The sequence below is a fragment of the Leptonotus elevatus genome, chromosome 12 (genome assembly GCF_054856555.1).
Source record: "Leptonotus elevatus isolate MCC_2025b chromosome 12, RoL_Lele_1.0, whole genome shotgun sequence".
In the NCBI taxonomy this organism is placed as follows: Eukaryota; Metazoa; Chordata; class Actinopteri; order Syngnathiformes; family Syngnathidae; genus Leptonotus; species Leptonotus elevatus.
The window spans coordinates 1,485,001-1,512,500 of NC_141250.1; the positions used below are offsets into that span (position 1 = coordinate 1,485,001).

Below are 27,500 nucleotides of genomic sequence, written 5' to 3' on the forward strand. Positions count from 1 at the left end.
ATTGCTTATACACCGGAAATCCGGCCCTGGTTGAAGACTGGCAGGCATGAGAACCTGAAAGACAACTGAAAGATGACGGGAGTCTTTTGGTTCTTCATGCTTGCCAGTCTTCAACCAGGGCTGTGTTTCCTGTATGTATGTGTTTCCTGGACGTCTTGGTGCTCACTGCTTTCGCTTTATGTAACTGCTAGAGGAAGTTACGCCACAATTTGTGAATGGATCGTGCATGCTTGGGCTAAACGTGTCTGCTTTCACTATCATCATTTATGAAGAGCCGAACGGGAACGAGAATGACTGTTAATAATACTACAATGACGAGAGGAAACCTGGCGTGTTTGCTGGAGAACTAGCCCAACTGTTCGTTTCAGATACAGCTTGAGGACTTTGAGGGATTTATGGATGAAGATTGATCAAAAGTAATGTGTCACATGTTTACTGGGCACCTAATGTGTCTGCCCCGGCTACATTTCTTGATTTGAAAAATTTGGCCCAAGTCAATTAGTAATTGAAAAGCCCTGATTTAAGGGTATAGTCCGATGGATTTGTTTTGGCCTGTCTGGGACATTACTAGAAAGAGACTCAACGTTTTACCTCCAGTCAAGCCCCGGAGGCAAGCGACTATCAGTGGCATATGCAAACATCACTGTGCGAACCCTGCTCCGATTGGTAGACTGGTTTCGTGGACGTGCTAGCATATGAAAAGTCTGCTGTTTTAACACCCGCTACTGATTGGTGGACTGGTTTCATGCTCATTCCTGGTTAGCTGCTGTCTTCGGTTTCCTCGAGCGTCAGTTTTAAATGTGTTTATAAAGAGCAACAGAAATCCGTTGGACCATACCTTTACAATTCTTTAATTTGTCTTCAAATCTCTAAATGGTTTTCTAACTAACTAAACTATCACAAGTGGAAGAGATTATATACACTGCACACAGACTCGTAACGTGCTATAAAACCAACACCCTCATTTGGCGACTGAATCAAAAGAAGATGACACTGAGCCATGATTTTGTGACGAGTATCGCAAGACCTCTTCTGTACTTTTGCTTTTCCCATTCCAACAGCGAGTTTTAGTTTTGGCACAGTCGGGTCGATCATGTGGAGCTTTCTGAGCGAAGTTTCTGAGCCTCAACAAAAGAAACCCAAGTCAAGGGAAGAAAACAAGCATGACAACGAATATAAGGAGAAGATGGAGGAAAAAGTGGGTGCCGGGTTGGAAGTGATAGTCAACGGGAGAAAAGTCACATGCATTGGCATAAAGAGGCCGTACTCTGACTTTGAGTAATCTCTCTCTTTCTCCACAACCTTCTTATTTCACTTTATTGTTTTGTCATTGTCCTTTTAAGTTATATTTAAAGGATTCAAAAAAAAAATTCTCAAAATTCAAGGATGCAAACATGTCTTAACACACATTTCCCCATGACATGGCACGAAATACAATCACTGAGGTAGTAACAGGTTAGCCTAGTAAATCCCAAGATTTGTGAAAATATAACACAAGATAAAATATATATAAAAGAAAAGGTTAATCCTTAGAATGAAAATGAGTACCGTAACAAAAATACAACGCTAGCTCACGAAATAACGGCTATTTGGGAGTTAGCGTGCGGACTACAGTTAGCCTGTGTGGTAACAGCTAGCTCAGGAATTAACGGCTATTTGGGAGTAGTAACGGTTAACCCGCAAGCTAATGACAGATGAGGTTAGACAGGAATCTCTATGGACTATGATGTTTGAAGATGACATTGTAATCTGTAGTGAGAGCAGGGAACAGGTGGAGGAGAAGCTAGAGGCAAGGAGGTTTGCCCTGGAAAGGAGGGGAATGAAGGTAGTTTGTGTGAGAGCAGAGGATGCAGACGACAGGGTTAGATGGAGGCAACTGATTTGCTGTGGCAACCCCTGAAGGGAAAAGCCGAAAGGAAAAGAAGAAGAAGAATGTATATGTATGTATAATGCATTTTCGGCATTCGGCAAAAATAAAAATTTAATCCGAAATAATATGGCCGAAAGAGGATGTTGTGGTGACGCAAGCAAAAAATAAAAAATAAACAGCTAACGCGGAACACCAAACGCGGGGGCAAGTGTCTGTCTCGCTGCTCGCTGGCGTTTCACTGAGTGAGTACCGGCAGTTTCATTGCGCACACCGGAGAGGAGAGGTAAACTGTTGTCCAGCATTTCAGTAGGTCGAAAAAAGATAGCGCTGCCGAGAACTGCACTACAGGTGAGGCACTCTTTCTCCTGCAGCGCCTTCCTTGTTTTTCTTTGATTAGAGCCCCTCGAGCTTCCACTTTTTCCCTTCCATCCTGATGGCCGTGTAAAATACTTTAGCTAATGTTAGCACTATTGCTATCAACATTTTTAAACAAGTAAACACCACTCTCACCGGGTGACTACAGACCTGTACAGAACGCCGTGTGCGACTTTGCAGTGCGTTCCCGAAGCGGATTGGCTGGTGCAAAGATTTTTCTTTTTCTTTTTAAAACATTGGTGAATATGTGAATGTGCGGATTTCAGCGCGCCGCACCGTACTGTCCCGCATCCACACTGCATGCATTTGTGCCCACCCGTGCGAACTACGTTGACTATAAAGTGCAATCACATCGCCAGAAAATGCTCATTAATTATAATAAATGCAAAGATAGTAAAAAAAATAAATTGCTTTTTTTTTTCTCTCAGTTTCGATTTTCTGTTTTTGGCCAAGCATTTCTCATTTTCGGTTTTGGCCCAAATTTTTCATTTTGGTGCATTCCTAATCTCTACATTATATACATTTATTTTTTTTATAAAATCTGCAAATTAATCAGTAATAAGAATTTATTTAAACGCGTTAAGAACAAATAAAAGTGTAAACTAGCTAAAATATTCACACTCTCATGTAACCACAAAGCATACATGAAATAGATTTGATTGTCCTACATACTCTTTTCTGTGCTCTTTATGGGCTCTCCAGTCTGAGTGGTGCACAACGCAGAAACGCAGTTCATCAGGATGCCCCAGTTCTCCAACTGGTAACGCTACAAAAAAAGAAGGTAAAAAACAGAAAACATTGTGATTCAAATTTAGGGCAAAGTCTTATGTAATACAAGCATAACTAAATCAAATTCACTGGACTAGACCACTGAAACCACTTTACCGGGAGTTGGACTGAGGACACAACACAGGGACGCGATCAAGAGACGGACGAGTAGGAATTTTCTTCACTGAGGGGGTCAGTTGGGGCTAGAAGCAGGTTCTTAAAGTAATAGTTCGTGTTTTTTGACAATAATTTGTATGGCATCCTCACCTACAGTAATGTGCAATCAGCACTTACCCCCGACAGCGTCCTGTGACCCGAGATCTGGTCCGATTTTGGTCTAGGCGAAAGTAGTCCAGCTAGTTGGTTGGGGTCACGGAAATAAACATTTGCATCACAAAACCACAAACTAGAAAAAAAGTCAGACTCCATAACCGCCAGACACAATTTTTCTGTTCGTATCACTGAGCGGTGCGCTGCATCCATCTGACAGACGCACACAAATCACGTTGTTTGAAAGTGCTTACCTGATGCGAGAGAGCTAATGGAGAGCGACAGCGATTAGTATATAACGTTACGATTGTATAAACTTTGTAAATCTAGTGTGTAACTAAGGCGTGTTCCTGTGTTGCACATTTTGTTGTGTATTCTTGTGTCCGAGTGTTAGTGAACGCATCGCACGTCTCACGGTGGAAAGGGACTAGTGTTGCACGGGATACCGGTACCAGTACCGTATCTTGATGTCAAAAAACTCTGTTTTAAAGGCAGGTACAAATACACGCATGGTCGCCTGTCTACCGATATGTGGAAAACGCCTTAAGTAAGCGACACGCCTCTTTCAGCATGTGTGCAAGAGGGCGCAGGAAGATGGTTTCACGCACTGAAGCGCTCACTGGACGTGCACTCCGCGTTGAGAAGCATGAAGCGCTAATTAAGCTTATTAAGTGTAGCACTCGCTGGCAAGTATGGCGCGCTAATTAAGGCTCCACGGGAGCGCGCAAGTAGAGTGGAAGCCACGCGACAGCATTGGCATTGCCTACGCATGTTTTCAATTAACACATGAAGAACACACGTGTGGTTTTTAATTTTCAGTTTCAAGAACGTTTTGTAACAAGAGCAAATGTTTTTCGCGGAGAAGCAGAAGAAAATGCAGCAATAATTCCTGCAGTGGACTCAAGGTGTGTTCAATGACACAGTAGGAAATCACAGTTATACATAGAAAAAGCTCAGACGACTGACAGAGCAACAGACACAGGTTGTGACGCATTTTTGACACTTCCCTTAAAAATAAGTGGAGGGTGAATTATTTTGTTTGTAGTTTGTAGTATTTGATTACGCATTTGACTAATTGGGAGCGGAATGGAGAAAAGCAGAGACATGCATGCACACTCAAGCAACGTTACATTGAGTCATTGGAGTGCCACTGTACTGCCAATATTTAAAACGGATGACATGAAATGCAGTCAAATACAGTACTTCAAGAATATGGCCTGCAATGTGAAAGCACATACAGTATAAACAAATATATACAGTATGTACATAAATTAACATGTATACATCGAGTATTGTTCCGATACCCATACTGGTATCGGCAGAGGCCACGATACTGCATTAAAACAGTGCTATTGGTATTGGTGAGTACTAACAAGAAACATGCTGATACCATTCATTCTGACGCTAATATAGAACTTTGAATGCTTTGAACCAATGGCAGGACAGCCTTTTCATGTTGGGAAAAAAAAAACGTAGGTATCGCAAAGCTGGGTATCGGTATCGGGGGCAAAAAACAGTATCGGAACAACACTATATACATTCCAATATTTTGAATTAATAATAAATAAAAATAATTTGAAGTTCTTTTGCCAGTTTTCATTTTGCTGCTTTTGCTGATGTTTAATAGTTTTGTCGAGGTACCGTTTCAGTACCGGTATCGAGGTATTTTATACAGGTATAGTATCAAAGTTAAAATTTTGGTATCGTGACAACACTAAAAGGGACTCATCCGCACATTGTTGGCAACGTGTGCTAATTCTGCTTGCGAGCAAAGTTTATTGTGTTCGGCGTTGGCTGCGGCCAACAGTAACCGGCAATGCTGGAGGTACTGGGTGGCCACGGCCAACCTCGAGGATCCTGGATATTCAACAATATTGCCAATGCCTACTAAATAATTGATAACTCAGCTCCTGGAGCAGATAGAAACATAATTACAAAAACATTTCAGAGCTTACACATGTGGCATTCACACAAACCTAAGTTTATTATTATAAACCTTCAAAATAAATAAATATATATATATATATAATTAGTTTTATTTTTTTAATCAACAAACAATTGTGTCACATCTGTGGGTGTGTTTTTGGTTGCCTGACTGCCAGCCTATGTTAGTGCTGTGTTAGTCCATGAAAAGGAATAATTTACTTGTTTTTGTTATTTATTTATTTAAGTTTAATGTTCAGTGTTTTAAACAAATAAATGTGTGTAAAATCAACATGGTGGTTATTTTTAATACTTAAGTCATAAATTTCCCCGTTCGGTTTCCTTTTCTACTTATTGTGTACAAGTCAGTAACTGACATTTGCCTTATTGCCACCAACTGGCAGAAAGCTCTATTGTAACTGAGCAACTCATTGACAATTGTAACAGCTCCAATGCATTGAATTCATAACATATGCTCTGAAATTATTATATGCAGCCCACTAGTCGGTGCTCACTGCCCAAGGTCGGCATGCGAACGGTATGGCTGCATGATTAAGAACCACTTATTTAGACATTTCAGGTATGAACTTATGGCCACCCCTATATGAGTCATGGTTTCACCCTGGCCACCTCAATGAAACATTTCTGGCTACGCCCCTGGTAGCCGGTTGTGTAAAATCAAATAAAAAGGTGAGATTATCAACCACGTCTGCTGGCGGCATTCTTGTGAGACGTCACACTATATTATATTATTCTATATGTAAAAATGGTGCGGACCCGTGATTTCCCGGGCTGTACCAATAAAAACGTCATTGAATCTCTGTACACTTTTCACCGCTTTCCGAGCACTTCAAACAAGTGCACCCCATTTGTCAGTGACAGTCACCCGCTCTCTCAGGGCTCCAGCTGATGCTCCACCATCAAGTTGCACTACTTCTCTCTCACTCCATCTGAATTTCAGCATCAGTATATTCGGGTTCATAAAGATACCCTTTGGCTCAGTGAGACATTGTCTTCATCATCAGTGTTGTAGTCAGACATGTTATTGTGAGTTTTAAGTTATAATTATGGTGGAACACGATACGATACAAACAAAAAAATAGTGCCAGACGGTGATGGAGTCTGAGTTTTTTTTCTAGTTTGCGGTTTTGTGATGCAAATTTATCACTCTTTTGAACACAAATTGTTTTTTGAAGAAAATGTTACGCTTTATTTCCGTGACCCCAGCCAACAAGCCTGACTACTTTCCTCTCGACCAAAACCGGACCAGGTCTCGGGTCACAGGAAGCTGTCGGGGCTAAGTGCTGATTGCACATTACTGTAGGTGAAGACGCAATACAGATTCATGTCCAAAAAGCCGAACTATCCCTCTAAATGACCGTCACTCCATTCGTTTCGTTATGCGTACGTTCGCTAGCAAGCTTTGTGATTGTTCCGTCTATTCCCTCTGTTTCAGGATATTTACAAAAATAAATGTGTTTAAGAAATTATCTATTTTAGCCTCTTTTACGTCCGTTTGGATCTTTCTTTTCTGTCTGGAAAATGGGAAGAGTGAAACTGAGGTTTACAAGCGGACACTTCCGTCTTCTCGAGCTTTGCAATGGTGGGTTTTTTTTTGCCTATGAACTCCATTAGGATAGTTAAAAATGGCACCAAGTGCACCTGTCGTTTTGTCACTTAAGGCTGAAAGCCGTTTAAACAATGCTTGCAAGCTTTAGGTGTGCAATTACGCAAACACGTTCAACACTCTAATCTCCGCCATTCAAATGACTGCTACGCTTGGTAGCAGTTTTTTGTGTTTTTTTACTTCATTTTCACGCATGCGCAAACGTAATGCGCGCTTCGCTTATTATTACATAATGTACAGTAGTTTTGAAAGTGAAGCGGACATTACCTTTGATGACCATAGTTGCCTTAAAAGTAGTATGGAGGTAGACATTTTCCGCGTCCTTTCCGTCGTTGCTTTCGTCTTCTCCTTCTCCTTTGACAACCTTCTTCTTCTTCTTTTTATAATTAATTACTGACGGATCACGTCTACATGATCTTTACCGCCACCTACAGTGGCGGAGACTACAAAGCAATAAGTCACAAGTCAAAATGGCGATCATGGTCTTTTTTTTAAACTGTTTATTTGCAGTAAGAGTCAGACATACAAACTTGACAACTATCAACAATCAATTCTCAATACAAATCAACAATAACTGCCAAGGAAACAGTAATGCCCCCCCCAAAAAAAATCAAAAAAATTAAACATACAACGTTAACGTAAAATTGTAAATTACACACATAAAGATAAAATAATAATCAATTAAATGACATTACAAAAATAAAATCAGGACATATTCAACTCAACTCAAGAGGTAATTTATTCAAAATATTATGTATGATTTGCACTGTAGGTCTTATAATCAATCTTAAAGACTTAATATACTATATGCCAAATTTGTTTACAAAATTTTGAAAAACAGGGTTAGATTTTTTAAAACTTTTTCTTGTGAATAAAGAAATTTGCCATACATAAAATGAGATTCGTAGATATTTCCTTATTCTTGTTTTGAAGGATGAGTCCAAAAGTTGTATGATCTCTGTACTGAAATTGAAACTGAATTGTTTCGTTAGACTAAACTTTAAAAAAATAAAAATTAAAAAAAAATGCTGTAATTTGTTACAGCTAAAAAAATGTTTTACTTTTTGTCATTATATTCATGATTTGGTTAAAAGCATCATTTTCAATTTAATATAAATCAAATACATTTATTTTTCCCAAACCAAATTACTTTTACTTTGGAATAGAGTAATTAAAGTCAATTTTATTACTTTACCCCAAATCGAACTTCTGATTCAGTAAGAACAAAATTAGCGGGGTACAACCGGAGCTGGTTGACAAACAATTGTAGGGCACACATAGATGAACAAACATACACAACCTCATCAAGGGACAATTTAGTGTTCAATGAATGTATGTACTAGGCACAGGGAGAACATGGAAGCTCCACACATGAAGGCTGGAGGCTGTATTATTTGAACCCTGGATTGCTGAACTGTGAGGCAGATGTGCTTAGCAGTGGGCCACCAAACCTGCTAACTTCAAGCTAATTAAAATAAAACAAAACCATATTTGCAGTCAAATAACTGCCATTAAAAACAGAAAACTGTCCCTATAAAAGTTTTTTTTTTAGTTAAAAAAGAAAAGAAAAACTTTTTTTTTATTTTTATAAATATACAAAATACAATACTGGCAAACATGCTGTGCATAGCAAAAAATCAGCAACTCACCTTTAAACACAAAGAACAACTAAATGTCAGTCGTCGTTGTCTTCTCTTTGTTTTTCTTTGTCCTCTTTTCAAGTACGAGCGGACTTTTTCTTCTTCGAATTATATTTAGTGGTTAGTAAATAAGACTACTTTGCGTTGCCGCCACCTATCGGACTGAATGCGTTAGACATCACTTCCCGTCCTCACAATTGAGGCTTCCTGACAGGAGAGTCTGTACCGGAAGTGACCTCACAGGGAGCTCTGCAGTTAAGTGCCTCTCGTTTGTATCAGTTGTGCAAGACACAACTTCACTTGAGAAGTTACTCAGTAAAATAGCGACCCCTGCTGTCCTTGATGGCTACAGTAAATTGTATCCCACCCCATTGGATAGACCAGATGTCTACTTTTGTTGAATGAGTCTCTTGTAAAAAAAATTATGTTTGCCTTTCTTCCTTTACAAAACTGAAAAAAACATTTTATTTTTGTTATGTCTCTTAAACCCCTTGCATTGACAGATAATAATGAAACATTGTTTTTAACTTGGCGGCACGGTGGGTGACTGGTTAGCACGTCCGCATCCCAGTGCAGAGGACGTGAGATCAAGTCCGGGCTTCGGCCTTCCTGGGTGGAGTTTGCATGTTCTCCCCGTGCTTGCGTGGGTTTTCTCCGGATACTCCGGTTTCCTCCCACATTCCAAAGACATGCATGGCAAGTTATTTGAGCACTCCAAATTGTCCATAGGTGTGATTGTGAGTGTGGATGGTTATTCGTCTCCGTGTGCCCTGCGATTGGCTGGCAACCAGTTCAGGGTGTACCCCGCCTACTGCCCGAAGCCAGCTAAGATAGGCTCCAGCGCCCCCCGCGACCCTTGTGAGGACTAAGCGGTTAAGAAAATGGATGGATGGATGGATGGATGTTTTTAACTCAAACATAAAAAATAACAATAATAAAACAATTAACCTGTAGAAAAATGACAAATATCAGAATATTATCCGATACCTTAACTTATATTTGTAGCAAAACATTTATACATTTACATACATTACATGCATATACATACATTTAAACTCCAAACTTACTTCCTTGTGTGGATTCTTCAAACCTTCTCAAATGTGATCACGGCATGAGTCTCTGTCCATTGATGAAAACGTGTGAACCTCTGAACACTGCCTTTTGGCCTGCCTCTCTTGCCTACTCCACTTTGGGCCACGCGGCTTTTCGTGCCTCCCGATTTACCGAGGTGAGATTTTCAACAAAGCGAATGTTGAGTTCCTCGCAGACAGCGTGGTTCTTAGTGCTCCTCCAGACCTCATCTCTGTGTCGTCTTCCAATGAACTGCATTATGATTTGTCGGGGACCGAAGGTGCTGACGGATCCAATGCGATGCACAGAGTCCATGGTGAAATGCATATTCTCCTTCCAGTGTGGTTTTATATTGCAAACGATGTCTGTGACGACACTCCAAGTGTCTTCATCTTTGTTCTCCTTCAATCTATTCAGTCGTAGATTTCATCCTCTCTTATATCTTTCAGCCTCAGCCACCTTCTTTTCCATCTCTGAAACATTCTTCAGCGTTTATTGCCTTGAGTGGTTGCACTTCAGCATTCAATTCTTTATTCTTCTCTTTACGGTCATTAATTTCGGCCGCTTTGGCAATAATGGCAATAGTTTCTGTGTTTTGTCTCAAGTACTTACCAAGGTTTTCTATCATTGTTGTCAGCATGTCAAGTTTCTGCAAGATAATGTCTGCCGCTCCTTTCTGCATCTTCAAAAGCACTGCCGATTTGGAGGGCGACGACAAGACATTTTTCTGTCCTTTGGCATTAGTTTCCATACTTTTGGCGGCGGAGTAGTCATGCACCGAAAGTCCTCTTCGTTTGTCTTTGTTCATCGTTGTATCAGTGGTCGTTTTGACGTAACGTCAGCCCGCTGAGAGGTAGACAGCCGTTCCGGGACTAACGGACCTAGGGGAGGCCATCATTGCCCTCCCTTCAGGCTGACGCTCAGTAAGATAACGAGGATCCACTGTCCTCCTAAGGAGTAATCGTATAGTTTGTATCCCGGGTGTAGAAGGGAGAGGCTCCGCTTGTATCACATTTACAGAATGGCTAACTTTAACAACTCGGAATCTTGAAAAAACTAAGAGAGTCCGAGCCGGGATTCGAACTGTAGGCACAATGATTTATTGACAAGACACATATTCTGGCCAGAAGGGAGAAGAAAGCCGTAGAACAAAGGGATGCACTGGTTTTATATCAGAACACAAATCCATCCCCTTTCTTCGATAAGAGGTGTGACATTATAATGTAACGAATCTTATTGGTATTTGGAAATATAGTACACTCTTTCTTAATTAGCTTAATTATTCATATGGATTTCTTTGGCCACTAGAGTGCGCCACAGGCTTGCAGTTAACTTTGTGCTATATCATTTTGTGACCATTAGGGGCACTATGGTTCCACGGAAAACTTAGAGTCATAACCTTTGGCCGACTTTTAGAGTTACCCACCGCGTGAACTGACAGTGCTTAGCAAGAGCACGTGCAGCTGCATGATTGTAAATTTTGTGGATAAGACATTTTTACGGTTTCACCTGCGTTTGGTGGTGCACTGACTCTTTTCTTTGATCCGATTAGCAAGTTTTGTCGACAAGATACTCATTGCTTAGAAGGACAGTTAAATCATTTTTAACAAGCGACAGTTGTCATTTTTCTGAGCCAAGGAGTCAAAGCACTTTGTACAACTTTTATCTTAGCAGAATGCTTCCAAGGTTAGCCGGTTTTAACAAGTTTACACTAGACATTTAATACAATGTAGTAAGCATAAGATAGTTCTCAAACGATGCACATAATGTCACGGGATACCTTTAAATTTGCATAGATGGCTAAAATAAAACACATAGGTTTCCACAAAAATGGGACACAACTGTTTCTTCCGACAGGTTTTACATTTCTAAAGTAGTAGTTAAATCACATAGAGTAAATTGCAGTGAGTTTTTTCGGAGTGTTCATTTCAATTTATATAATTTTTTTAGGGAATACTACCGGATCTATTCACAGCACGCCTGCTCCCTCCACCATCTTGCCGGAAGTCCCGGTGTGGTCTTAGTGATTTCTTTTTATTTATTTATTTTAAAACATTTTTTAAAATTGCTTGATTGAACTGAGAACAATACAATGCACTACAACAGCCAGGGGTAGACTGACAAAAGGAAAAAGAAGCTTGACCTACCACATTATTCTGCAATAGTTTTAATATATTGTTTGATTTAATTTTCAAACACGACTGATGATCTCTGATTAATGTATCGACATTTTTGCAAATGCCATTTACCCAATATTATAATAAGATTGATGATATTATTGCCCTTTTTACTTCCAGATGGATAATTATAGAAGCCAAAACAGGTAATTCCAAAACAAATGAAATACATCCTCAGGAGATTCTCGACAAAAAGAGCAATCAACAATCTGAAATTGTAAAGTAGGCCCTTGTGGACTATTGTGGAATTTTTCATGCTTGTATTACCTTGCGAGCAATTATTGTGTATTTCAAAGTAGGTGCTTTGTCCTAGTGTAGTTGCCGTATGGTTAGTGAGCCAAAATGGCTAATCTGCCGCGCATGCGCACGCAGATCTTGCAGCGACCGAAGATCGTTCACATTGACAGACCGCGTGGAGTTGGAAATAAACGGTCATGACTTCCATTGGTGTCGGTGGAGAGTGGATGTTTCTGTCCTGTGGCACCAAGCTATTAGCAGCTCACATCAAACAGGAAAAGTGAGTACAATTCAAAGCTCTTGTCTCTACAAAAGTTTATGAATCGGCGTAATCATAGGCAGTGGATATTTTTGCCGTGACCGGCAACTCTTCTGCTTTATTTTGCCGTGAACGGCTATGATTAGTCAATCGCCGGAACGAGTCATGCACTCACTGGGCGTGATTTCTGCATCGCCTCGCTTCACTTACTACTGTCTTTTCATGAAGTATTTACTTTTATTTGCCACCTAGGATAGGCTATTATCGGCATTACCAGTCTAACCATAACCGTCAGAGCATTCTCACAGTCGGACATCCGGACATTTATGACGTCACCAACCATAGTAACGCGTCGCCATATTGAAAAGGGGGCATAACACAAGCAGTTGCTTTGTCGTGCATTGGATTGGATTACAAACGCGTCAAACTTCGGTTTTTATTTGCGATCTGTTGTCCGTCGGAATGACTAAAAGTTGCTGTGTTGCGGGTTGTAAGACAACGAAGAATTCGGAGCCGCATCTGCAGTTCTTCATTCTTCCTCGTGAGAAGGAAAGGAGACACAAATGGCTGAACGCAAACAATCGAGGAACAGTGAAAGCAGGCGGTACCGTGGACGATTTTCGCCCGTGGGAACCTTAATCCAGGCACACTTACGTTTGCAGCCAACATTTTATTACTGGTGAGTAAAAGTTTAATCGATTTTTTTTTTTGTTGCCCTAATCAGCTGCTAGGGTTCAATAGACTAGGCAGTGGTTATTGTTACCGTAACCGGCAACTCTCTTGTTAGCGTTATTTTGCCGTGAACTGCTCTGATTGGTCAATCGCTAGAGGGATATATTATTGGGCTGGCGAGAATTGGTTATTTTGCTGTGACGTGAGTCATGCACTGCGTGATTCCTGTCTGGTAATACCCCCCTTTTGTTCTACTGTGATTTACGGCAAAATTACGCTTGGAGGCAATTAGCTGGTTACGGCAAAATAACCACTTTGTGTATATACCACCAGTTTGCTCACTTTCATACAATACATATTCCATGTATTATTGCAAGTCATTCTTATGGTTCCCAATTAAAAATCGTCACCCAGATTATGTACCCTCCATCTTCCCAAAGAAAGAAAGAAAGTAAATAAAGTCCTGGCTCTGGGTGTAAGGTGGCACGAAATGAGAGAGCATCATGGAGATCTCCAACAGGTACATGATTACTGTATCATGCATGACAGGATACAGGATCTTTAAGTCATTTTATTTTATTTTTTAATGCATTACAGTTCCTGGCAGATGTCAACGCTTGAAGTGCCGACAAACAGCATCTCTCAAGACCTGCACGTCTTCAACTCTAAATGAAACAGAACCTTGGTTTCGTGATTAAATTGCATGACAGGGAAAATATTCATCAAATCAACCGTCCTGTTTTTGGTGCAAAATTTCCTAGACTAACCACAATTGTTGGCTGTTTTAAGATCTTCATCGAATCGCCAAAGAACCTGCTAGCCAGAGCTCAGTGCTACAGTAGCTACAAAAATACATTGTACTGTTAAAGTATTTGTTGCTTGCAATCCATTGGGAAATGTCACATTTTTGTCTAGTTGTTGGGGTGGGAGGGCTTCTGATGTGCAGATAGTTCGTAAGTCTGGTTTTATTGAAGTATCACATGCCCGGTGACCAGATGCTTGCTGACGGGGTTTACCATTCATGGGGACTTGGCTACTCGTTGCAGCTGTGAACTTTTGACGCCAGCGTTTACGAAGGGTAAGAAATCGCTACCTGCCAGGGAAGTAGAGATATCAAGGAAACTTTTCTCTGTGAGGATGCATGTCAAACGTATTATATAAAATAGATTTAGTGTTCTGAAAGGTACACTGCCAATTCGATGTGTGCAGAGTTTGAAAGCTGAAGCGCTGGGATGGACTTTATCGAATTGCGAGTAAGATTGTGCGAGTGTGTGCCGTTTTGAGCAACATTGGGCCCCAGCATTGTGTATGATGAACAGTAAATTGAGATCATCTTACAAATAATTGTGATGTATTCATCGTATTTGATTTTGGTCATTATAGGTTGACCACTGTAACCGCACAGAATTTTTTCTTAATATTTTCTTTAGTTTCTTAGTCAAAATCTCATTTAATCTTTGATTTTTAACTGTTCTCTTTTCTACTAATGTACTGAGGGACTCAAAAGGCACTTCCAATTTAAATGTATTTTTATAGTTTGTAAAATGTCTTTTGAATGTTGCAGCAGATGTGCGCTGATTTGCTTTTTGTTTTTAATTTACATGAATAAAGTCTTATGACAGTAAATGGTACCTCATTTGTTTTATTAGCGATTTATTTTCTCCTATTTGCAATGGAACATAAAACATGATATAAAGTAAGGATACATTTTATTGGCTGGCAACCAGTTCAGGGTGTACCCCGCCTACTGCCCGAAGCCAGCTGGGATAGGCTCCAGCGCCCCCCGTAACCCTTGTGAGGACTAAGCGGTTAAGAAAATGGATGGATGGATAGATTTTATTGCACAAAGATGAAGTAGAACACAAGTAAATAAAAAACAAAACAGTGCAAACACCATGCACAATATTTACATCCTATGTGAGCAAAAAAATGCAGACAAGCTCACTTTGTTTACGGCAGCCTCGACAATACAATTTTCTTGCTTTTGGCAGCCTCTTAAGTTTCAAACACACCAGGTGAAACCAATTGTCGCATGAGTCACATCCCACCATAGGCTGTTTTTCTGAGATGGTTTTACACACGCAATAAAATGTCTGGCAGTGACAATTATAAGTCATGCTGAATTAGTTTTTATGAAAAAAGATGCAAAACACAGCTGAAGTATATTAATTTCAGGCAACGTTTGTCTAACGATGTTTACTTCTGCGTGCCCCCCTTTTCAAAATGGCCGACACGTTGCTACGCGAGATGACGTCACCGTGACATCACGCCGATTGCGAGAATAGGCTGTTCTCAGAGCATAAGCTGTTATCGGCATGACCACCCAAACGGTAACCGTCACAGCATAATTGCACTGTGGTGAGGCTAGCCGCCGCCTCTTTTTACGGAGTCAAGCCAGCCACTCTTAATTTCAAGTATGCCCTTTTTTAGGAATTACGGTAGTGTGCGCAAGTGATGCACTAATTGCTTTGAGGATGTTGATAGAGAAGTACAGAGAAGGTCAGAAGGAGCTGCATTGTGTCTTTGTAGAAAGCTTACGACAGGGTGCCCAGAGAGGAACTGGTTTTGTTGAGGAAGTCTGGAGTAGCAGAGAAGTATGTTCAAGTGGTGCAGGAATGTATGAGGACTGTAAGGCAGTGGTGAGGTGTGCTGTAGGTGTGACGGAGGAGTTCAAAGTGGAGTTGGGACTACATCAGGGATCAGCTCTGAGCCCCTTGTTGTTTGCTATGGTAATGGACAGGATGACAGATGAGGTTAGACAGGAATCTCCATGGACTATGATGTTTGCAAATGACATTGTAATCTGTAGTAGGAGATGGAGAGCAGGAAACAGGTGGAGGAGAAGCTAGAGGCGTGGAGGTTTGCCCTGGAAAGGATTTGAATGAAGGTTAGCCGTAGCAAGACAGAGTATCTGTGTGTGAATGGGAGGGACCCAAGTGGAAGAGTGAGGTTACAGCACAGGTGGGCATCGAGGGCCGAAGTCCTGCAGGTTTTGCATGTTGCCCTTCTTCAACACAGCTGATATATGATCAGCTCATCAGCAAGCTCTGTATAAGCCTGATAACGATCCTGTTGATTGGAATCAGCTTGTGTTGGAAGTGAGAAACCTCCAAAACCTGCAGGACTCCGGCCCTCGAGGACCGAGATTGCCCACCTCTGGGTTACAGGGAGAAGAGACCAAGAAGGTTGAGGAGTTTAAGTATTTAGGGTCAGCAGTCCAGAGCAATGGAGAGTGTGGAAAAGAAGTGAAGAAGCATGTGCAGGCAGGCTTGAACGGGTGGAGACAAGTGTCAGGTGTGATGTGTAGAAGAGTTTCAGCTAAAATGAAAGGAAAGGGTTATAAAACTGGTGAGACCAGCAATGTTGTTTGGTCTGGAGACGGTGCCACTGAGGAAAAGACAGGAGGCCAGAGCTGGAGGTGGCAGAGATAAAGATGCTGAGGTTCTCTTTGGGAGTGACCAGGATGGATAGAATCAGGAATGAGTACATCAGAGGGGGACAGCACGTTAGAGGCTTTGGTGATCAAGTCAGAGAGGCCAGACTGAGATGGTTTGGACACGTCCAGAGGAGAGATAGTGAGTATATTGTAAGAAGGATGCTGAGTTTCCAAATGCCAGGCAGAAGGTCTAGAGGAAGACCTAAGAGGAGGTATATGGATGTAGTTAAAGAGAACATGAATGTAGTTGGTGTGAGAGCAGAGGATGCAGAGGACAGGGTTAGATGGAGGCAACTGATTCTCTGTGGCAACCCCTGAAGGGAAAAGAAGACAGTAGTTTGTGCAAAGGGACGCTGGCGCGGAGACTGGCATCCGGTTTTCAAAATAAAAGACCGGTTTTCAAAATAAAATGTTACCGATAAGCAATTTAAAAGATTGTTTTTTTTTCTTTCTTTTTTTTTTAAAGGAAAACAGTTTTAAAGATGATTCAGTATAATACATTACTAATTCACGTTTCATTGGGTATGCACTCTTGTGGGGTAAATGGGTTTCATGACCAGGTGTTGAGCTAGAACATTGATAATTTATATGTACAGTATTAATTTAATTGAAAATGAGACAAAGGTTGAAGTGGAGAAAAAAAAAAAAAAGTTGTGCATCATCATCCAGCCAACATGCAACTATGACGCAGCACTGATTTGGGGTCAATAGGTCACATGACCTGGAAGCTATTTAGCTAAAATGCTAATATTTATATTAGCGGAGACCTAATACTAAAAATTAAAAGGTGTGCAACATCCAGCATACATGCAACTACAACGCAGCACTGATTTGTGGTCAATAGTAGTGATGGAGAAACCGAAGCTTTCTGAAGCAGTGAATCAATACGACGCAATGCGTCAAAATGGTTCAGCGTTATGAAGCATTTGCCACGAATCAGTGTGGTGAGTCATGGCACTGCTTCACCACTGCTTTCTGTACCACTGACGCAATTGTGTTGAAATGGTTCAGTGCTTTGAGGCATTTGACACAATTAAATGTGACATCTGCTGGACAAAAATATATTTCATATACATTCAGCAAAAGGACAAAATGTCATTAAGAAATAAGACACTCTTGTGTCAGTTTTAAATGAAAAAGTGAAATGCTTGTGCAACAGAAAATTGATGATGTTATTTGACTAAAATGCTTGTGACACTGGGACGGGGATTTGGGTGTTTCACAAAAAACATTATTTCTGCAGCATTTGGTTTCAGTCGGTTCCTATGACCTCTCCAGCGTTGGAGAAGATACTTTCGATGATTTGATTTATATTATAAATCAGTTTATATAGTGTGTGTGAATGAATGCCTACGATATGTGCAATTGCATTACTGTATTATACATTTTACAAGGAAAGTTTTGGGTACATTTTCCCAGTTTAATTATTTATTTATTTTAAAAAGTTACTAAACTGTTGAGCGAACTCATGACCTTCTGCTTGGTAGGCAGACACTCTATCATGTGAGCCTATATTAGTCTTGTTGTTTGCCATTATAGGCTAATGTATTTCTGGTGTGACTAAACGGAGCAAAAAATGGCTTGAAGGTACAATGATTCTACCTGACACCAGCAACACAGCAGGAGTGGCGTGGCTCAGCTCCTAGCGTGGCTGTCACCCAACCTGAAGGTTGTGGGTTCGTGCCTCAACCCTAGTAGTTTTTTTTTCATTGTAAAAAAAAAAAGCAAAACAAATTGATAAGATGTACTCGGAACACTACTTTTTAAAAAAAAAAATTATTTACTTAATTTTGGAGTGAAAACACGTTCCTATTTTTTTCCCCCTCAAGTAAATATTACTCATTGTTTTTTAGTGCATCCTTCCTCATTCTCAGTGACTTCAATGCACGCAAAAGCTCTCCTCTCAATTTTGCCCTCAAGAAGCATTGTGAGTTTGACTCAGAATCAAATTGACAGACTCGACCCCTCCCTACCCGGAGTGACACGCTACACGACAGTCACGGCCGACACGCGTGTGACGTAACAACGCTTCGCTTTTGTCATGTGATTTTCCACCGAATGAAGCACGGCATCGGAACAACGTATCGAAACACTTATTGCCACGAGCGCTCGACACCTGCCGAGCGTCTGCTTCGAGCGTGATGTCACTAGATGTTCCTCCGGACTCAGCGAGACATCGGGACGACCGATTGTGATACTTCTGCAACGATCGCTCGACACTTGTCTCCAGCGTCTGCTTCGAGCGTAGCATCGCTAGTCAATAGGTCACATGACCTAGAAGCTATTGAACTAAAAATGTTGATATTTACAGGAAAAAAAAATTACAAATAAGCGGAGACCTAAAAATAAAAATTGCATCATCCATCAGACATGCCACTACAATGCAGCACTGATTTGGGGTCAATAGGTCCCATGACCTGAAAGCTATTAAGCTAAAAATGCTAATATTTACAGGATTTAAAAAAATAATATGCAGAGACCTAAAAATGAAAGGTGTGCATCATCCATCAGACATGCCACTATGAGCCAGCACTGATTTGGGGTCAATAAGTCACATGACCTGAAAGCTATTAATCTAAAAAATGCTAATATTTACAGAAAAAAAAATAAAATAAGCGGAGACCTAAAAATAAAAAAATGAGAGGTGTGCATCATCCATCAGACATGCCACTACGATACAGAACTGATTTGGGGTCAATAGGTCACATGACCTGAAAACTATCATGCTAAAATTCTAATATTTCCAGGAATAAATAAATAAGCGGATACCTAAAAATACAAAATGAGAGGTGTGCATCACCTATCAGACATGCCACTACGATGCAGCATTGATTTGGGGTCAATAGGTCACATGACATGGAAGCCCACATTGCACAGATTGGAAGTACACTTACAATGTTACCGAATTACCTTTTGAGTACCTGCGTTAGTTACTGTATATTGTTTTATGATGGTGGTTGTTGCACATTAAATGGCATAAAGCATACATCACAAATCTTTAATTTCAGTTTTTGACATTGGGGGCAGGGCCTCCAACTAACTCGGTGATTATATTTTGTGTACATACTACTTTCTGACAAATAGGAATACAATTATTTATTAGAATAAATAATTATAATACATGTTAATGGCACAGATTTTGTTGGCTACATCCGGCGATGATTGCCTGTTGTGTACTGACATATAATCTGCACACAAGATGATAAAAATGTTGTCTCTGAGAGGTGGTACACGAGGAGTGTTTGGGTTTGAGTGAAACACAATTAAAAAGAGCAAGGGCAGCAAAACTGTGGCAGTGCGACCTGTGTAAATAAATAATTATTGGATCATTGTGCACCAATAAACCTGTGCTATGAAGTTTCTTTCATTTTTATTTTTATTTTTTTACACAGGTTATTGGAGCGGCCAAAATGAGTTTCCTTTGCAGGGTGTCTGGTCTCTCCCTTAGAGATAGGGTGAGAATTGAGAAGCTCAGTTATCCGGGAGGGAGTCAGGCTGCTGCTCCTCCGCGTTGAAAGGAGCCAGCTGAGGTGGCTCGGGCATCTGGTTAGGATGCCTGTAGCATCCTTGGTTGAAATAAAGCTGCTCTCCAACTGATGGTTCACAACTTTTATTGACCCTTTCTTTTATGTGAACACACCGTAAGAGCTACAACACAAAAACTAAAAATGCCATCAATAACTCAAACGGCATGCCTTGTGTATCCTCTTACCACATTCAAGCCATGTATCATAAATGAATTGCCTTAAATGATTAAGTTTCATAGCCTTAAAGTTACAATATGGAAGTTTATTCCTAAAAATAACTTTACAATAAGCTATTTATTTGACCATTTATGACTGAAATGCCTTCGAATTAGTGGATTAACACCTTAGCTGTTCACAATGGGTACTTCTGCAAGCCTCTGGCCAATAGTTTTCAGACTGGATTCGGGTTAGAATTTCCCGCGCCCTGTCTGCGGATGTGACGTAATGTGCGTGGTGTGTACGTGAAGAACGGTATGTGCAGTTTCATTTTTCATCAGCAGGTGGCAGTAGTTATTCAAAATGGAATATTCTACGTTCAGTAGCTTTGACAATATCTTCTTTGAATACAATTGACAGTGTGTATTTAACATTTTAAACCTTGCCATTTGCCCTTGTAAATACCTTAAAACAAAAATAATCATACAGAAATACAAATTCACAGCAAACAATACAGAACCTTGAGCTATAGTGTTGCTAATTTTTTACCTAGGTGTGTTAGCATACTCAAGTGGATTAAAATGGTAATGTTTTACTATGCAGTAAATCACACAAACAACGTGAAATATAACGACATTAGTTAACAATAAACATGACTTTAATACACACCCCGTTCCCTTCTCAACCAGGTGCTAAAATCGTTCACTGAATTAACCGTAAACTTCAGATTTCTGTTCTTCTGTGGTGCACACGTCCTCTCTGCCTATGAAGATAGCGCGACTAATGGCAGCACGTCGGTTAGTTACGTCATTTCCTTCCGGTTCATGAGACCCTTTCCTGTATCCTTCACAATAAAAGTATCAACCATATTATATAATAGCACAACAAAACAAACTAACAAAGCAATTCTGCAATACAGGAAATATTAGCATTTTAGATTAATAGCTTCCAGGTCATGTGACCTATTGACCCCAAATCAGTGCAAGCTCATAGTGACATGTTGGCTGGATGATGCACTCTTCTTATTTTTTAATATTAGATCTCCACTTATTTTTAATTATTTTTGTAAATATTATCATTTTTGCTCAATAGCTTCCAGGTCATGTGACCTATTGACCCCCAAATTAGTGCTGCATCGTAGTGGCGTGTCTGATGGATGATGCACACCTTTCATTTTTTAAAGGTCGCATAGTAGGAAAATGCACTTTAGTGGGGTTTTCTATCAATAATATGCATCCCCAGCCTGTCTACAATCCAACCAGGTATGAAAAAAGTCCGTCCGTGACTTCTTTAGCTTTCTCCTCCTTTCTAAAATGTGTGCTTCAAACGGGCAGATTAAACTTCCGTGACTTAATGACGTCAAAAAGACACGGAAGTGCACTCGACCCAACCCCCTCGGGTTAGTGGCACCACCTTTGGTAAAGGTTTGTCACAGCCACTGAAATTCGAGAAGCTGGCTGCTCCTTTCTTTTTCTCCCCTTGCTCGCAAATACTCCTTGGAGAGGGGAAACAATGATCAGGAAAAAGTGGTTGCTTCCTTCGTCCCAAGTCTTTGAGAAGACAGTGGATTAAGGCCCGAGCAGCTACCGCTGCGTGGTCCCTCTTGTTTTTGTAAGAACTCTTCTTTTTCTTCTTTGTAAACGATCTCATTTTTGGGGATCTAAACATTTGCGAAAACTCACCAAACTTTGCACACTAATTTGATATTATGAAGTTTCCATAACAACATAACATATAGTGCCCCCTAGCATGGAAAAATATGCACCAATCCCGGCACGTTTGACCGAGGGCTACAAAAATTAGCAGGCACGGGAAGCGCCCCGTGACACACAAAAAAGTCAGTGGAAGCCATATCCTAAAATTTAGAGGAAGTGAGCTATGAATTTTTGAATGTCCAATTTGGGCCCATTTTTGCACATTCACTGTGATCATTCTTTTTACCCATTTACTACAGTTTTTATCCGATTTACTTCTAACTTGGTATGTATCATCTCAAGACCTGGGACAACAACTGGGAGAAAAAATCTTGACGTTTTGAAATACTATATGACGGGAGCGGGGCCTCAAATTTTGCCTTGAATATTTCCTTCATCAAAAAAGAGGAAATGCTTGATAACTCCGCTGTACGCTCCAAAAAATCCCAAACCTCATGCATCTTAATAGCCACAGCCTGACAACATCTATTGGATATACATGTAGCGCCACCTTGTGGTGACAAGAAATTTCACACTTTACATTTTTATCTATTGTGCCGAGCCGGTTTGATGGATCCAATTGAATTTTTTTCAGAAAAGCCTTAAGGTGTTGATCATGCCCAACACAGAATATTGTAACTTTTCGCCAAAGGCCGTGGCCGTTACGGTGCCGCGAAGTCTGATGATTCGCTGTGACAATAAAAGCTGCGTTAACTTGACCCAGATGATTCTATATTCTCAAAATTCAAACATTTGATGAGAGTCCAGGTCTGAATACATCTGCAAACTTATATTTATTTGTACTGAAAGCGCCACATACTGGCAATTTTATTTTATTTTTTAACATTTTTTCTTCAATTTTTTTCTCCAACCACGTTAACTGGATACACCTCATATATATATAGGCCTTCATGATGTCATAACACGAAGTTTGTGAGTTTTCGCAAATCACTGTGGGCGTGGAAAGGTACTGTTTGCCAAGAAAACAACGGCAATTTTGAGGGCCTAAACATGCACAGAAACTCATGAAACTTGGCACACACATCAGGCCTGGCAAAATGAGCAATATTTTATCATGTATTGTGCGATTTTTACAAAAAATTACTCACTAGCGCCCCCTACAAATCTTTAACGAAGCAGCCTGGTTGTACGTTTAAACAAGATCTACGGGAAAAAAATGGTATTTAGGGAGCCCAAGACCTACAAAAAAAGTCTCTTGGACCCATAACCTTAAATGAACAGGAAGTAAGCTACGAATTTTTGAATGTACGATATTTTGCCAACTTTTGAACATTTACAGGGGGCATACTCTTGCTCATTTCTCCTGCACTTTTGATCCAATTGACTTCAATCTTGGCCTGGATCATGTTAAGACCTGGGCCATCAACAGGGGGAAAGAATCTTGAGTTTTCTAAATACTATACGACGGGGCATCATATTTTGTGCTTCATATTTCCTTCGCTATGAAAGACAAAATACGTAATTACCTCTCGGTACATGCTCCCTAAAATCCCAAACTTCACTTGTATGTTTATAGTCACGACCTGAAGGTATCTCTATGACAATAGTCATTTATAAATATAGCGCCACCTAGCCCTCTGGTCGACGTAAGTGTGATAACTGTCATTTATTTATTTTTTACTTTCCACCACTCATATATATATATATATATATATATAACACTTTTAAAACAATGCCAACAAATAAAATAGGACGCTGATTTTTGAGGGTCTTATCATTGACCAAAAAGCTTTACACATTCATCACACCTGGCAAAAAAAAATCCATATGTAAAGGTTTATTATGCCATTTTCAACAAAGTTCTGCTTCCAATGTGCCACTACCCCAAAGTGGCCCGGGCTGCGAGGGCCCTTTATAGCAGCTCTAGTTTTATTTTTGACGTGTACGACATCATTTCTCAAAGGACTGTTTTGTTAGTGAAAGCATGTTCAGAGCAGGATTTGCAACACGTTTAAACATAATGGATCGGTCCCAACAGTGTGACACGACTGCAAACGGGAAAGATGTAAGTTTAACATTTTTGATTTAGCCTTCCTTCCTATCCTTTCTAATAAGAGATGTGCACTTTCTACCATATTACTGGTGTATTTTTAGTGCCTAAAGTGGGAGCTACATTTGTCGTGTGGAGGTTGTTTGGTTACAAGAGGTCAGATATGATAAAGCAGACGGTGGTTGATAATATGAAGCGGTTGCGTATTCTTTTGTCAAGATACAATTGGTGGTTAATTTGCCGTGACTGGCAACTCGCCACCTAGTTGACATGACTTTGTGATGCTAACCAGCCACTAAGTGGTCTCGAAGAGACGGCTTGCACGTTGCGACCGCGCAGTGGCCTGAATGTGCACATTTTTCTTATCCATAACCGCTTATAAATGTTTACATTTACATACAAGCATTCACAGCAAATCGGAGACATTCATGGCAAAATAATGTTCGCAGGAGATTAGCCGGTTACGGCAAAATAACCATTGCCTAAACAATCACAAACTAACGCTACAGTATAGTCTCTGTAGTAACGTTGTGCTACTTTTTCTAATGATAAAAAACGTTCTGCCACTTTTCCACATATTAAAATTGTTCTCAAATGTGTAAAAGACATGACTGTATTTTTCTTTTCTTCTGCTCCCATGGCCAGTCGTTTCCATTCACAACATTAGCACATGGCTACCATGACCGAAATCACTTCCTCTTCGAGAGAAGGGGTATGGCCTAGGCGTGGCCTGGTGCAGCTATTTAAATAAAAGTGACACACACCTAAAACAGGCTGTTTTGAATAGAGCGTTTTTTGGCTTTATGTTTAAACGTGTTGCAAAAATATTAGATCCAAAGTCAATTTTGACGAATGCATGTCACAGACATGTCTTTTACACATTTGAGAACTATTTTTAGTATGTTGAAATCTTGAATAATATGGAGACCTTTAATATTAGCTCTTCAATTGTTTAAAATATTTTTTTCCCTGCAAATATTATCATTTTAGCTTAATGCCTTCCAGGTCATGTGACCTATTGACCCCAAATCAGTGCTGCATCAAAGTGGCATGTCTGCTGGATGATGCACACCTCTTTTCTCCATTTCAACCTTTCTCTCATTTTCAATGAACTTAATACTGTACATATCAACATTCTAGCTCAATACCAGATCATGGAGCCTATTTACCCCAGAAGAGTGCATACCCAATGAAACGTGAATTAGTGATTTATTATACTGAATCATCTTTTAAACTGTTTCCCATTAAAAAAATATATATATTTTAAACTGCTTGTCAGTAACATTTTATTTTGAAAACTGGATGTCGTTCCCCGCGCCAGCGTCCCTTCGCGCACACTACCGTAAATTCTAGAAAAGGGGCAAACAGAAAGGGCAAACTTGAAATGAAGAGCAGCAATAACTGCGGGGAAGCTAGCCGCCTCTTCTTTTTTACGGAGTCAATCCAGCCGCTCTTCAAGTTCACCCTTTCCACTCGGATCTTTAGCCAGAGCTAGCCACGCGGCTAGCGGGCCACATATATCACAATCGCATTTTGGTAAAATGCATTTTAACCATCTTAGAATAACACCTTCATAAAAGTGGCCAGAACACACTAGACTTTGTATTTTCACGATGATCGAGCGACGAGCACTGCTTTGGGGCCGGACATGGAGTGCTGCATTGGCTGAGCAGCTATTGACTATTTTTGTGCATCGCTGTGTGAAATGTGCACGTTGGCCGGCGATATTTGTTGATGCGAGGCTATTCATCCGGTGTACCGCTGCATGCTGCACTCCCCTCACCCCCATGACATTTACCCTTTATCAACGAATCTACTTCATTCATATTGTTGGTTTGCTATTATGTATAGTCTTTTTGCGCCTGGTGTAAACCAATCTAGCTTACTGCGGTATACTGGCATCCGTCAAAACTGAGCTTGTGTTGATTGACGTCACGTGACATCATTCCTGTATTTTAATTGGATGATGGGCCCAGTTAATGTCGCCCCATGGCTGTCTACTGAGAGCAGCTTTGGACATGGGCACTATGATTTGAGTGGCTTCACTTAAACAAGCCCTCATGGGTCGACCCTATTGCAGTCTTGTTTAGAAAGTTAGACCATTGAACTTGGCTTTGTATTATACATAAATGTTTATAATGAAATGATCTTATTAACATAATTGGCATTTATTTTAATATTATTATTCTTGAAAAGACACTGGACAGGGTCTACTCAAACATAAAACAGGGCTTCAGGGCTAAACCTCTTCCTTTTGGGCCAGCCAGACCACATGTCTCTTCTTTGCCATATAATCTGTCTTTGGCTCAGGTGTGGAGGTCAGGGTAGGAGCATCGACCCTGTTTAGTAGGGATGTAACGATATCCAAACATCACAATACAAAATTATCTCGGTATGAAGGTCACGATACGTTAATTATCACGATATTGTGAGGAGGTTGGCGATTTGAGATATATATATATATATATATATATATATATATATATATATATATATATGTAAAAAAAAAAAAAAAGCGCTGATACTAAAAAAAATACATCATATTGTGCTTTTGTACATAATGCACTATAAACAACCTACAATCTCTAATAACACTTACTAACAATACTGAGGCACTTACTTACTAATGCACGCACACATTGAGTTCCTCCACATATTGACTCCCTTCACAAGCATATTACGTTCCCCTTCATCTGACCATTAGCGTGTATTTTAATCATAGAAGGGCCAAAACATGCCTTGTGAAAATAAAACTGTACTAAAAAACTAGCCACCAGAGGGTGCTAGAACTGCACAAATGGATCATCCTGACTTTTTTAACAGTAGGGGTGGGAACCTCTGGGTACTTCACGATATGATGCGATACAAGGCTCACGATAATGATTATCTCACAATATGACAATACCGCGATTATCGATATATTGGTCAGGTAAATCCACGATAATCTAAGATAAAACTACTCAAGACATAAATTGATGTTTTTTCAATGAGAAAATATTTTATTTTTGTACCATCACTGAAACAAAATTTTAAAACTGGTGTCTTCACAGTGAGTACTTAAGTGTATTTTTTTAAACAAATACAAATGTCTTCTTAACAGAGACCACTTTCTGTGAACAAAGTTGTCTTTTTTTAAACACTATTGTCATGCAACATGTCAGTCAGTTACATAGTGAATTGTTTCATTTTATAAACTGATGATTTTTTTGTGTAACATTGCAAAAGTAGCTAAATAAAAATACTTAAATATTAAATCCATTTAAATTAATATTAATATGCCTCAGAAATTGTGTGCTTATAAAAGTCGAACTATAGAATATGTTTTAAAATGTTACTTACGTATGCAGTTACGTATGAGTCAGTTGCCGGACAGATAATAAATGTCTTACACAAGTAAAAGTAAGCTCATGAGTCTTCTTCGCCTGAAGACTTCCATACATTTCTCCGCCAGCGGCCTGCCAAATAATTGCTCAATAAGTAATGAACAATGGAGCCATTATAGTGGGTGTATATTAACTACAAATATCGCGATACTTGCGTAGGCGTATCGATAATCTATTGGGAGACAAAGTATCACGATTTATCGCGATTTTGATTTATCGTCACACTCCTATTTAAAAGATGTACTGTTTTAAATATTGGGGACATGACGACGACGATATTGTGGCAGTTATAATATTGTGATATCACGATATTGCCGTTACACTCTTACTAATTAGGAGTGACTGGATTGTCAGAAGTGTGGAGTTGCTTGGTTCAACCATCATTAGCAAGATATTCTTTACTT

The 27,500-nt window shown here is 40.0% G+C and overlaps 2 protein-coding genes across 5 annotated transcripts in view; one reads left to right on the forward strand and one right to left on the reverse strand.

Annotated features, from left to right (window-relative positions):
- Positions 1-8,626, reverse strand: part of ndufv3 (NADH:ubiquinone oxidoreductase subunit V3) — a 25,495-nt gene extending 16,869 nt beyond the window's left edge. For 3 of the 4 annotated variants that reach the window (XM_086090661.1, XM_086090660.1, XM_086090659.1), the window contains exons 1-3: positions 8,483-8,626; positions 7,101-7,276; positions 2,918-3,011 (exon numbers count right to left, since the gene is read on the reverse strand). In XM_086090661.1, the coding sequence (XP_085946787.1) occupies positions 2,918-3,011; positions 7,101-7,145 (139 nt within the window). In that variant the 5' untranslated portion in view covers positions 7,146-7,276; positions 8,483-8,626. Of the gene's footprint in view, positions 1-2,917; positions 3,012-7,100; positions 7,277-8,482 lie in introns of those variants that run through there. The other variant, XM_086090662.1, reaches the window with a different exon arrangement.
- A 3,452-nt stretch (positions 8,627-12,078) lies between these two features.
- The window catches only part of wdr4 (WD repeat domain 4), a 43,326-nt gene continuing 27,904 nt past the window's right edge, over positions 12,079-27,500 (forward strand). The window contains 1 exon segment of the mRNA XM_086091531.1: positions 12,079-12,238. Coding sequence (XP_085947657.1) covers positions 12,156-12,238 — 83 coding nt within the window. The 5' untranslated portion in view covers positions 12,079-12,155.